The 13,291-nt window shown below is 34.8% G+C and overlaps 2 protein-coding genes across 4 annotated transcripts; both read left to right on the top strand.

Moving 5' to 3' along the window:
- Positions 1-1,229: 1,229 nt before the first annotated feature.
- LOC111692686 (zinc finger protein 2-like) lies at positions 1,230-5,173 on the top strand. Of its 2 annotated transcripts, XM_023456781.1 has the most exons (5): positions 1,230-1,383; positions 1,454-1,756; positions 1,838-2,028; positions 3,783-4,149; positions 4,522-5,173. In XM_023456781.1, the coding sequence occupies exons 1-5, from the start codon at positions 1,267-1,269 to the stop codon at positions 4,675-4,677; spliced, it is 1,134 nt and encodes a 377-aa protein (XP_023312549.1). In that variant the 5' UTR covers positions 1,230-1,266; the 3' UTR covers positions 4,678-5,173. The 2 variants fall into 2 exon arrangements, with proteins under 2 accessions (XP_023312549.1, XP_023312548.1); XM_023456780.1 differs by having other exon boundaries at positions 3,783-5,173.
- Positions 5,174-7,772: 2,599 nt separating this feature from the next.
- On the top strand, positions 7,773-13,254 carry LOC111691281 (zinc finger protein 883-like). 2 transcript variants are annotated; one of them, XM_023456779.1, is made up of 4 exons: positions 7,773-7,920; positions 8,000-8,302; positions 8,387-8,577; positions 11,311-13,254. In XM_023456779.1, the coding sequence occupies exons 1-4, from the start codon at positions 7,804-7,806 to the stop codon at positions 12,305-12,307; spliced, it is 1,608 nt and encodes a 535-aa protein (XP_023312547.1). In that variant the 5' UTR covers positions 7,773-7,803; the 3' UTR covers positions 12,308-13,254. The 2 variants fall into 2 exon arrangements, with proteins under 2 accessions (XP_023312547.1, XP_023312546.1); XM_023456778.1 differs by lacking the exons at positions 7,773-7,920; positions 8,000-8,302; positions 8,387-8,577 and adding exons at positions 9,816-9,968; positions 10,048-10,350; positions 10,428-10,618.
- The last annotated feature ends 37 nt before the right edge of the window (positions 13,255-13,291 follow it).

Here is a 13,291-nt window from a genome sequence, read left to right as displayed (position 1 = left end):
TCAGCATTGTCACAGCATATACAGCAATTGGTATGTACATAGATAAAAGAAAGCAATAAATACACACAAGATGCCCACAAAATATAATTTAGCCACAAAGAATAAAAAAATAAATAAATACATAAAATAAAAAACCTGCATAAAAAATATTTAGCATACTTTAAATAACAACGCTACGATAAAACAATATTTTTACAGATTTCGCCATATTATAAGTTTGTTTTTATTAATATTTTTAAAATTTCTATTAATGTTCTTTAAGGTATAATTAATTCTTACTCTTATGTATAGTTTTAATACATACTCTTGTGGCAATTGTGGGCAAGGGTGGTTAAATGGCAGCTCATTGCAAATATTTAGATAATTACTGCAAAAATTTGATTTTAAAATGAGTATTTTAAAATTATCCTGAAACAAGGTCTCAATCTTTGTGATTAAATTGTCAAAATCGACATTATAATAAAATATACATACCAACAACACAATATTCATCACAGACAGAATATACCTATAAGAGTTTAATAGTCTAATCTAAAGTTTCAATACACAGAACAAATAAGAGTTCAATAGTAACACACACATACAATTAATAGTTTTAAACACACTGAATCAGAAAGGGTTTAATGACAATAACACATAAAAAATCACTCGCCGACTCTGAACACAGTGAACATCAAATGGTAAGACTGACCACGCCACTGCCGTTTCTGACAAGTTCTAGCCTCAAATGGCGGCCTGCGCGAGGTGCTGCGCGTATCGTTCCCGCCAACTACAGCTAGACTGCTGATTGTTTTATTTGCTGTGCTATTATTCTGCAAAATAGTGGTGTTCTGTGATAAGGATGTAAGGTTATTTTTTTTGTGTGTTTGTATCGCAAATTTGTAAAGCATAAATGGGAAATTTCGCGAAAACGTTCTGCCGGCTTTGCCGCAATGTCATAAGTGATGGAAATTTTAAAGTAATAGAAGAAACTATTAAAGAAGTTCTAGAGGTCCTTCTCTTGAAACTGGTAAGAGTATTGTACCTTGTATTCTGTNCTTAATAAAGGCAGGTAGATTTTGCTCGTTGCAATCACTTCACCTCACAAACAAGCACGTCCGCTCAGCTCGGCTGTTCGCACTGAACTGGTTGGGAACCAATCCCTGACTCTTGTTGGAACAGACCTAACAATAAACCTATTATTCTGCAAGTTAGTGGTGTTCTGTGATAAGGATGTAAGGTTATTTTTTTGTGTGTGACTGTGTATCGCAAATTTGTAAAGCATAAATGGGAAATTTCGCGAAAACGTTCTGCCGGCTTTGCCGCAATGTCATAGGTGATGGAAATTTTAAAGTAATAGAAGAAACTATTAAAGAAGTTCTAGAGGTCCTTCTCTTGAAACTGGTAAGAGTATTGTACCTTGTATTCTGTAAATTTTTGAAAACTGAGACTCATATTTCATGATATGTTTTAGTGTGCGGAAGAAAAAACAGAGCCTGTAATATGCATTGCTTGTTCCACTACAGTATTGGCGGCATTTCAGTTCAAGGCAACCTGTACGGACACGGAGGATAGTATTTTTCCTTACGTTAATTCTGAAAACATGGCATCTGTTGATTTAAGAGAGATTTATCTCAAGATACGGGGTAAAGAACATTTGAGAGCCATATTGGAAGATGAGAGAATTTGTCGATTGTGTATGCAGATGGACACCTGTGGATTTACATCGGTAGAGGATGTGGAAATTGACATAATCCAAAAATGTATCCCAGAAATAGTATGTATAGTTTTTTATATTAGAAACACATTTTTTATATAGATTTCACTTTACTTTATTGAGACATTGCGTCTTTTATAGAATTTTAATTCCACCAAGGAGCCGGTAGTATGTGCAGGTTGTCTGGATTCTCTGAACGCACACAGCAGTTTAATAAAAAAGTGTCTAGATGTTGAGGAACAAATAAAAAATTTTCATGGAGACAAAGAGAGTCTGTTGTGTGCTAAGACTGATGAGATTGAAATAAAATCTGAGGAACCCGATAACGATAGGTAGGTTTCAAGGGATATTCCAAGTTTTCAGGAATGGAACTAGACTAATTTGAGGTTATTTATCGGTATTCAATCTAAAGTAAATGATTTAAATGATTTTAAAAGTTTCATACAACTAATTCTGATAATAGAGGTAGTGATTTTTTAGAATATTTTGAAAAATGAAAAAAGTAGAACATGTTTTCTGAGAATTCGCACAGTGCACTGCTTAATAGTTTGCACAAAGAAGCGTATTAATGTAAAATGTAATTATACCAAGTATTAGAGAGATTTAGGAGTCTTTATTTGACAATCCAGTTAAAATTATATAACGTCAGTGAAGCAGAAGCATCATACAATTACCTTAAAGTGGTTCTAAAACTCTGTATTATTGATAACATGTTGCCGCCAACAAATAGCCAATAAACTACCCAAAGTGATTAAGGAAAGGATTATGAGGTATTAGCAATTTTTACCAGAAGGGAAATTACAAATTTTTGAAACTTACCACTATTCATTCATTAGACAATCCACATGTTAAATTTAGCAGAAGATTCCAGCAACAATTTTCGGTCAGTATAATATATGTGGAATTCACTATGGTACCGTTAAATATTAGACTACAGATATTCTTCCAACACTATTGTGCACCTCCCTACAATGACAGATTCCAGTTTGGTGGTAAATGAATTGGTCTATTCGGTTCTGTGAGATGGCCTCCAAGAAATCCGGACTTAAATTGACTAGATTTTTTTTATTGGAAGTTTCACAGTAATAGATTTGCCACGAAGTAATTAACAGTTACATAAACAAATTATAGTGGCAGTAAATGAAATTCGTGGTAACTTTAACATTCACTGTTTGCTTCGTTAAAACGACAGGTTATCCTTGAAAGAAATATAAGTCGATCCGATAATGATGCAGGTGGATTTTTCCCATTACAGTACTGAATTAGTTCTTTAGCTACACCGTCACCAAATATGACCTTTAATTCAGAGACGGTACACAGTGTAAGGTTGTACCACATAAACGAAATACCATTGAAGGCGTGGCATAATAATTGCATTAGTAGCTGAAGGTGGGCACTTCGAACATTAGCAGTTGTTAATTAGTTAATTAGCAGTTAATTCTAATATTGTTTATTTTTAAAAATTTTGCTGAAAATATATAAGGATGCTTTTTTATAGTAAAATGAAAGTTAAATTAAAAAAAAAACATTATTTCCAATATTGGTTAGTGATGCAAAATTTTTTCGCCATATTGGTACTTTTAGTATTTTGCTGGTTCCTAACAAGATAATAGACAGTGACATTTACTACATCAAATTTCAAAGCTATCTGTTCAGCCGTTCTGGAAATATTAAGAAACTATATTTTTTTATAAACTTTAGCACCCTGTATCTTTATAAGAAGGCATTTTGGAACAAAGGTTTATTTGAACAATTATTTTATTTTGGCGAGAAGTTTTCGTTAAATTTTTTTACACCTAATTATGACTCACCCTGTATATGTCTGAAGTATTTTTAATTCCATGTTAACTAATGTGTTAGAATTTTTCAAATTATCCTTGTAATTTTATGTTTCTTGAAAAAAAAACCATTTGTCAGTGACATCTAGTATTCTTATAAGAACCTGATTTTGACTTAAAATGTTTCTGTCAAATGGAAAATAGCATGATCACATCACTTAAATACGATTTGAACCCAATTGCCACATTGGGTTTTAACTTTTTAATGTTACTTGTGGTATTTTCATTTCTTTAATGATTTTTTTCAGTGACTCTGCTCTCCGTAATGATCACGAATGGACCATCCAGCGCACGGGTAATTTAAAACATCAGCCCAAACACAAAAGCCCATCTGAGGTGCAAATGTACCACTGCAATACATGTGACTTCAAAACTAAATATAAAGGGTCTCTCACAAATCATTTACTGTCACACGAAGATTATTCCAAAGAGTCGATATATGAATGTCAGTCTTGTTGTATGAAGTACAGGCACAAAAGTAGTCTTTCGCGCCATAAGCTAATTCACATACCCATTAATAAAAGAAAAAAGTATGAATGTATAACATGCGGCTTCAAAGCCAAACGTAAGGACTACCTTACACAACATCAGCTCAGACACGAAAGTCTGACCAAGGTGCAAATGTACAAGTGTGATACGTGCAACTTCAAAACCTATCGTAAGGTCTATCTCACACGACATCAGCTCAAACACAAAAGCCCGTCTGAGGTGCAAATGTACCACTGCAATACATGTGACTTCAAAACTAAATATAAAGGGTCTCTCACAAATCATTTACTGGCACACGAACATTATTCCAAAGGGTCGATATATGAATGTCAGTCTTGTGGTATAAAGTACAGGCACAAAAGTAGTCTTTCGCGCCATAAGCTAATTCACATACCCATTAATAAAAGAAAAAAGTATGAATGTATAACATGCGGCTTCAAAGCCAAACGTAAGGACTACCTTACACAACATCAGCTCAGACACGAAAGTCTGACCAAGGTGCAAATGTACAAGTGTGATACGTGCGACTTCGTAGCATGCAATAATTACATTCTCACACGGCATCAGCTCAAAAACACAAATATCCGTCTGAGGTGCAAATGTACCACTGCAATACATGTGACTTCAGAACTAAATATAAAGGATCTCTCATAAATCATGTACTGTTACACCAAGATTATTCCAAAAAGTCTATATATAAGTGTTAGTGGTGCTATATGACGTACAAGCACAAAAGTAATCTTTCGCGCCATAAGCTAATTCACAAAGACATTTCTAAAATAAGAACGTACGAATGTGTAACATGCGGCTTCAACACCAAACGTAAGGACCACCTTACACGACACCAGCTCAAACACAAGCCCAGTCGAGGTGCAAATGTACCATTGTGAGACACTTGATTTCAAAACTAAACAAAAGAAGCACCTTTCAAGACGTCAGTTGATACACAAATATTATGTAAAGTAGGGATGTGAGATTTTCGTTATTCAGGAATATTCAATAAACATAAAAATGTGAGTTAATTCACTTTGTTGAAACCGATGTCATTTGTGACGTCTAAATGCAGTTTCATGTCGGCCATGTTGAACATTTCAGGAAAAAGTATCATATTATGAACTTCCATGGACATCATACAAAAATTTCCTGTGAGAGTTACCTAGGGGGTACGAAATATTAATTAAATTTGTAAAAATTTCTATTGTTTGCTTCATTTCTTTACTCTACTTTGTATTAACTATACAGGGTGTATCACGAAGAGGGCCCAGTAGGATTATCTCAAAAAGTAGTCGGAATTGAAACCTGAAAATTTGTGTCGGGGGTTTATCAAAAAGATCAATTCAATGAAAATAGTGTCAACTTTCTCGCACTTCTGGTTATACCGGAAGGCATCAGCAACTTTGTCATTTCAAATGGAACACTCTGTATAATTTTGCATTTTTTATTTCTATGGTAAAATCTAGACTAATTTTATATAAGGTACTATAGGCCAAAATGTGACAGTTTTCAAGTTATGTTAAATGTGACAATTTTCAAAAAAAAATTGAGGGATGCAAGAAAATACAGTGTGACCCATTTGAAACCGGGACACACTCATAAAATTTTGATTTACAAGGTGATTTTGACCAACTTTATTTTGAATTGTAAAGGGGAGAAAAGTGTACTTTAAGACCAAGTGTCATCCTCTTTATACAAAAACCAAGGTCTACTAGATCATTTTTGGATGGTAAAAATTGAAGAAACCATTTTAGCGATTTTTTTAGAAGAAATCTGAGTACACCACTGGATTAAGCGCCCCTTCAATTGGGCCTATACCAAATTTCATAAACAAAAATACTGCATATCAATAATTCTGTGGAAACATTGAAAATCACATTGTTATGAATTTTATTCATCTGACGAAGCAAGCCATGGAATAAAACTTCAGAAATAAGACAATAACTATTTTTATTCATAACAATATTCAACAAAATTTATGAGGTTTCAGAAGAGAATAATTATTAATTAAATTCTTGTTACCTCCACCAATCCTCCGTTTATTTCAAGGCACTTATCATACCATTTTCCTATATTCGTGGTTACTTTTCTCAGTTGTTCAGGGGTAAGATTTGCACATGCTTCAGTTGTGGCGCGTAATTCTTCTACCGACTGTGGTCTTGACTTATACACTTTTTGCTTAAGTATACCTCAAAAGGAAATGTCTAGTGGCGTCAAATCAGGTGATCTTGGCGACCATTCAATGAGAGGACGTTTTATTACATGGCTTGCTTCGTCAGACAAAAAAGTTCATAATAATGTGATTTTTAATTTTGCTACAGAATGATTAATATGCAATATTTTTTTATGAAATTTGGTATAGGCCCATTTTAAGGAGCGTATTTAGATTTTTTCTAAAGAAATCGCCAATATGGTTTCTTCAATTTTGACCCTCCAAAAATGATATGGTAGTCCTTGGTTTTTGTATAAAAAGGATGACACTGGGTGCTAAAGTACACTTTTCGCCCCTCTACAAGTCAAAAAAATGTTGGTCAAAATCGCCCTGTAAATGAAAATTTTATGAGGGTGCCTCGGTTTCAAATGGGTCACACTGTAGAATAACTCCGACATTTTCCTTTATTTATTAATGAAATTTCGCATGGATAATTTAAAAGCAATGGAATTCAACCAGTTTATGTCGAAGAGCAGGAAATTTTACGTCCAAAAATGGTTTTGACCATAACTTTGACAATGACCTTGCTCTCTCCAAATCCGCAATAAAAAATAGGGGTTCCCATTTAGAAAACTTAACTTGACCTTCAAATAACCTTGAAGGTCAAAGTCGAGGTCAAATCCAAGGTCACCATCAGATAGCCAGGGAAAAATCCTTACAAGTCTGTCTGAAACATTTTCTCCCAAAATGCATTCTTCGAAAGTTCTGCCGTACCGGGACTTTTGCAAGTCGACCCACATTTGATCCACCTTCAAGGTCATTGTCAAAGTCATGCTGAAGACCATTTTTGGACGTAAAATTTCCAGTTCTTTCCAAATCCGCAAAAAGATAAGGTTCCCATTTGAAAAATCAATTTTGACCTTGAAATGACCTTGAATGTCAAGGTCTAGGTCGAATACATGGGCGCCATTGAATAGCCAGAGAAAAAATTCTTTAAGAAAATGCACTCCTGACGAGTGATTCAAGGGTTTCCATAGTTTTGTGCCACCCTGTATATGGTGTAGAGATGTGGGGATGGGACGGTACCTTGGGGGACACCCGTGTCCATGGGTCGGGTTGTGGAGAAGGTATATTGGATCTGAATGCGGAATTTTCAGTTGTGGAAGTAGGACTTGATGAGTTTGGTGATACTGGTTATCACATACTGCACATACTTCAACATACGACTTCACTCGCGAAAAAAACCCTGAAGTTGTAATATTCTTAGAGCATATACAATAGGAGGAAACAGGCTTAAGGCGACAGAGAGAGAAAAACATAGTTTGAGACATGTCTCTTGCGCAGGCATGTGATTGACTAACGCAACTCTCTGCTTTCTAGCAGAAAGCCATCTCCTAATCTCTATAAAAGCGTACAAAAGTTGTAATATATTTTGTTTGCTTAATAATAACCAAACCTATCACCCTTTCTACAACGTCATTTTTTAACGCGGTGTTTCCTCCATGTAGTATATGCTCTTAGATAATACCGGTAAACAACAATAAACCTATTATTCTGTAAGTTAGTGGTGTTCTGTGATAAGGATGTAAGGTTATTTTTTTTGTGTGAGTTTATCCCGATTTTAAAAAGCATAAATGGGAAATTTCGCGAAAACGTTCTGCCGGCTCTGCCGCAATGTCATAACTGATGGAAATTTTAAAGTAATAGAAGAAACTATTAAAGAAGTTCTAGAGATTCTTCTCGTGAAACTAGTAAGAAAATTTGTATTGTACCTTGTATTCTGTAAATTTTTGAAAACTGAGTCATATTTCATGATAATATTTGATTTAGTGTGCGGAAGAAAAAACAGAGCCTGTAATATGCATTGCTTGTTCCACTACAGTATTGGCGGCATTTCAGTTCAAGGCAACCTGTATGGACACGGAGGATAGTATTTTTCCTTACGTTAATTCTGAAAACGTGGCATCTGTTGATTTAAGAGAGATATATCTCAAGATACGGGGTAAAGAACATTTGAGAGCCATATTGGAAGATGAGAGAATTTGTCGATTGTGTATGCAGATGGACACCTGTGGATTTACATCGGTAGAGGATGTGGAAATTGACATAATCCAAAAATGTATCCCAGAAATAGTATGTATAGTTTTTTATATTAGAAACACATTTTTTTTTATATAGATTTCACTTTACTTTATTGAGACATTGCGTCTTTTATAGAATTTTAATTCCACCAAGGAGCCGGTAGTATGTGCAGGTTGTCTGGATTCTCTGAACGCTCACAGCAGTTTAATAAAAAAGTGTCTAGATGTTGAGGAACAAATAAAAAATTTTCATGGAGACAAAGAGAGTCTGTTGTGTGCTAAGACTGATGAGATTGAAATAAAATCTGAGGAACCCGATAACGATAGGTAGGTTTCAAGGGATATTCCAAGTTTTCAGGAATGGAACTAGACTAATTTGAGGTTATTTTTCGGTATTAAATCTAAAGTCAATTATAAATGATTTTAAAAGTTTCATACAACTAATTCTTATAAAAGAGGTAGTGATTTTGTAGAATATTTTAATGAAAAAAGTAGAACACTTTTTATGAGAATTCGCACAATGCACTGCTTAATAGTATGCACAAAGAAGCGTATTAATGTAAAATGTAATAATACTAAGTATTAGAGAGATTTAGGAGCCTTTATTTGAGAATCCAGTTAAAATTATATAACGTCAGTGAAGCAGAACCATCATACAATTACCTTAAAGTTGGTTCTAAAACTCGGTATTATTGATAACATGTTGCCGCCAACAAATAGCCAATAAACTAGTGATGGGACTACTCGAATGAAAATTAGCGATTATATCGATTATGAAAATCTCTCGAGATATCTCGAGTGGTCATATAGAATCATTCGATTATTCGGATACGAATGACAGTGGGCACAGCGTTACTAACACCTGCGCTACTCGAGCGAGTGCGCAGATGTTTCGATTGTTCCAACGTTCTAACGAGCTACAACATCTCGAGATAAGACGGCCGAGAGGATAGATGAGACAATCGAATATCACCGCACCGACATACAAGAAAAAAGGTATGCAGGAATTTTATGAGTGGCATCGCGGGGGGTTAGATGGGAGCTTTATTTAGCGGGGATAAAAATTCATATGAATGAAAATAATNTCCATCGTCACGCCCAGGTATCGTGTTTGTCGATTCCAGGAGATAGGTTCCTGGGATAGTGTCAGTCTGTCGAGGTTTTGTGGGATTTTTCGTTTGGTAAAAAGGATAGCCGAACTTTTGTTGGGATTAATTTTGACTTTCCACCTGTTGCACCAGGTTTCAAGTTGGTCTAAGGAGTTTTGGAGGAGGGAGACGGAATATCTAGGATCTACGGATTGGGATGTGATTGTCAGGTCGTCGGCGTATAAGTATATGTTGGTGTTGGGGGGATGTGGGATGTCGGAGTTGTAAATGGTGTATAAGTGTGGGGACAGGATAATAATAACCAAACCTATCACCCTTTCTACAACGTCATTTTTTAACGTGGTGTTTCCTCCATGTAGTATATGCTCTTAGATAATACCGGTAAACAACAATAAACCTATTATTCTGTAAGTTAGTGGTGTTCTGTGATAAGGATGTAAGATGTAAGGTTATTTTTTTTGTGTGAGTTTATCCCGAATTTAAAAAGCATAAATGGGAAATTTCGCGAAAACGTTCTGCCGGCTCTGCCGCAATGTCATAACTGATGGAAATTTTAAAGTAATAGAAGAAACTATTAAAGAAGTTCTAGAGATTCTTCTCGTGAAACTAGTAAGAAAATTTGTATTGTACCTTGTATTCTGTAAATTTTTGAAAACTGAGTCATATTTCATGATAATATTTGATTTAGTGTGCGGAAGAAAAAACAGAGCCTGTAATATGCATTGCTTGTTCCACTACAGTATTGGCGGCATTTCAGTTCAAGGCAACCTGTATGGACACGGAGGATAGTATTTTTCCTTACGTTAATTCTGAAAACGTGGCATCTGTTGATTTAAGAGAGATATATCTCAAGATACGGGGTAAAGAACATTTGAGAGCCATATTGGAAGATGAGAGAATTTGTCGATTGTGTATGCAGATGGACACCTGTGGATTTACATCGGTAGAGGATATGGAAATTGACATAATCCAAAAATGTATCCCAGAAATAGTATGTATACTTTTTTATATTAGAAACACATTTTTTTATATAGATTTCACTTTATTGAGACAATGTGTCTTTTATAGAATTTTAATTCCACCAAGGAGCCGGTAGTATGTGCAGGTTGTCTGGATTCTCTGAACGCTCACAGCAGTTTAATAAAAAAGTGTCTAGATGTTGAGGAACAAATAAAAAATTTTCATGGAGACAAAGAGAGCCTGTTGTGTGCTAAGACTGATGAGATTGAAATAAAATCTGAGGAACCCGATAACGATAGGTAGGTTTCAAGGGATATTCCATGTTTTCAGGAATGGAACTAGACTAATTTAAGGTTATTTTTCGGTATTAAATCTAAAGTTAATTTTAAATGATTTTAAAAGTTTCATACAACTAATTCTTCAACTAATTATAAAAGAGGTAGTGATTTTGTAGAATATTTTAATGAAAAAAGTTGAAAACGTTTTCTGAGAATTCGCACAATGCACTGCTTAATAATTTGCACAAAGAAGCAAAATGCAAAATGTAATAATACTAAGTATTAAGAGAGATTTAAGAGCCTTTATTTGAGAATCCAGTTAAAATTATGTAACGTTAATGAACCAGAAGCATCATACAATTACCTAAAAGTGGTTCTAAAACTCTGTATTATTGATAACATGTTGCCGCCAACAAATAGTCAATAAACTACCCAAAGTGTATCTTTATAAGAAGGTTTATTTGAACAATTATTTTGTTTTGACGAGAAGTTTCAGTTAAATTTTTTACACCTAATTATGACTCACCCTGTATATGTCTGAAGTATTTTTAATTCCATGTTAACTCGTGTGTTAGAATTTTTCAAATTATCCTTGTCAAATTGAAAATAGCATGATCACATCACTTAAACACAATTTGAACCCAATTGCCACATTGGGTTATAACTTTTTAATGCTACTTGTGATATTTTCATTTGTTTAATGATTTTTCCAGTGACTCTGCTCTCCGTAATGATCACGAATGGACCATCCAGCAGAAGGGTAATTTAAAATTTAATCTGTACAAATGCCATGCATGCGATTTGAAATACAAGCACAGGAGCAACCTTTCACGCCATCAAAAAAGTCACAAAGATCCTAGGAAGCGGTTGTACAAGTGTGATAAGTGCGACTTCAAAGCTTATCGTAACGATCTTCTCACACGACATCAGGTCAAACACAAAAACCCGTCTGAGGTGCAAATGTACCACTGCAATACATGTGACTTCAGAACTAAATATAAGCCGTCCCTCAGAAATCATCTACTGTCACACAAAGATTATTCTAAAGAGTCGATGTATGAATGTCAGTCATGTCGTATGAAGTATAAGCACAAAAATAGTCTTTTGCGTCATAAGCTAATTCACAAAGACATTCCTAAAATAGGAACATATGAATGTATAACATGCGGCTTCAAAGCCAAACATAAGTACCACCTTACACGACACCAGCTCAAACATGAAAGTCTGGTCGAGAGGCAAACATACAAGTGTGATACGTGCAACTTCATATCCTGCAATAATTACAGTCTCACACGGCATCAGCTCAAACACACAAGCCCGTCTGAGGTGCAAATGTACCACTGTAATACATGTGGCTTCAGAACTAAATATAAACAATCTCTCACAAGTCATTTACTGTCACACGAAGATTGTTCGAAAGAGTCGATATATGAATGTCAGTTATGTTGTATGAAGTACAAGTACCAAAGTAATCTTTCACGCCATCAGCTAGTTCACAAAGACATTTCTAAGAAGACGGTGTACAAGTGTGATAAGTGCGACTTCAAAGCTTATCGTAATGATCTTCTCACACGACATCAGATCAAACACAAAAGCCTGTCTGAGGTGCAAATGTACCACTGCAATACATGCGACTTCAGAACTAAATATAAACCGTCTCTCAAAAATCATCTAGCGGCACACAAAGATTATTCCAAAGTCTGTATATGAATGTCAGTCCTGCTATATGACGTACAAGCACAAAAGTAATCTTTCGCGCCATAAGCTAATTCACAAAGACATTTCTAAAATAAGAACGTACGAATGCGTAACATTCAATACCAAACGTAAGGACCGCCTTACACGACACCAGCTCAAACACAGGCCCTGTTGAGGTGCAAATGTACCATTGTCACACGTGCGATTTCAAAACTAAACAAAAGAAGCACCTTTCAAGATATCAAGACATCAGTTAATACACAAATATTATGGAAAGTAGGGATGTTATTCAGGATTATTCAGTAAACATAAAAAAGTTACAGTTAATTCACTTTGTGGAAACTGATATCATTTGTGACGTGACATTTCAGGAAAAAGGTGTCACATTATGAACATCCATGGGCATCGTACAAAAATTTTCTGTGAGAGTTACTAGGGGGTACGAAATATTGATTACATTTGTAAAAATTTCTATTTGCTTCATTTCTTTACTCTGCTTTGTATTAATAAACAATGGTCTCCGATAAAGTGCAAAAAATTTAGAAGGTAACGCAATATTAATGAAGATAAATAGTTATTTTCCAGTTTGTTTAAGTTACAATACTATCGTTTAGTCAGCAGTGATTTTCTCGAAAACGGTTAGTTGTATAAAAAAAAATTAAGGAGCCAAAATTTAAGATCATTGCGTTACTGATTAGATGGTGGATAAATTTTAAAATTTTTCACGGTACATAGTTAATAAAATTTGAAAATATGATGTGCATTGGACTCTTCATCAGCCAATATGTCAGAAACGGTTGGCCTGAGAGATTTCCACCAAGTACACCTTTTTTGTTTAAAATTGATAGGGGAAAGACGTCTAGTACGCAACGTCAATGTACAAGGTAGCAAAAAAGTTAGGGCCAATTTAATTCAAGCGTACCCTTATAGGTGGCGCCCACTTCAATCAGCATCAAAACCAATGAAATATTTAAATTTAGCATTCTAAAAAACTGT

This window comes from Anoplophora glabripennis, unplaced genomic scaffold (genome assembly GCF_000390285.2).
Source record: "Anoplophora glabripennis isolate ALB-LARVAE unplaced genomic scaffold, Agla_2.0 scaffold2473, whole genome shotgun sequence".
Taxonomy (NCBI): domain Eukaryota; kingdom Metazoa; phylum Arthropoda; class Insecta; order Coleoptera; family Cerambycidae; genus Anoplophora; species Anoplophora glabripennis.
Note: the sequence above shows the minus strand (reverse complement) of the source record. Positions and strands in the feature narration are given on the sequence as shown.

What these genes read in the sequence shown, in the direction of transcription:
- LOC111692686 (XM_023456780.1), top strand. Translation starts at nt 1,267, where the DNA reads ATGGGAAATTTCGCGAAAACGTTCTGCCGGCTTTGCCGCAATGTCATA. An exon ending in AAAAATGTATCCCAGAAATA is followed by an intron (nt 1,757 to 1,837) that starts GTATGTATAGTT and finishes CGTCTTTTATAG; the next exon opens with AATTTTAATTCCACCAAGGA. An exon ending in GAGGAACCCGATAACGATAG is followed by an intron (nt 2,029 to 3,782) that starts GTAGGTTTCAAG and finishes GATTTTTTTCAG; the next exon opens with TGACTCTGCTCTCCGTAATG.
- LOC111691281 (XM_023456779.1), top strand. Translation starts at nt 7,804, where the DNA reads ATGGGAAATTTCGCGAAAACGTTCTGCCGGCTCTGCCGCAATGTCATA. An exon ending in AAAAATGTATCCCAGAAATA is followed by an intron (nt 8,303 to 8,386) that starts GTATGTATAGTT and finishes CGTCTTTTATAG; the next exon opens with AATTTTAATTCCACCAAGGA. An exon ending in GAGGAACCCGATAACGATAG is followed by an intron (nt 8,578 to 11,310) that starts GTAGGTTTCAAG and finishes TGATTTTTCCAG; the next exon opens with TGACTCTGCTCTCCGTAATG.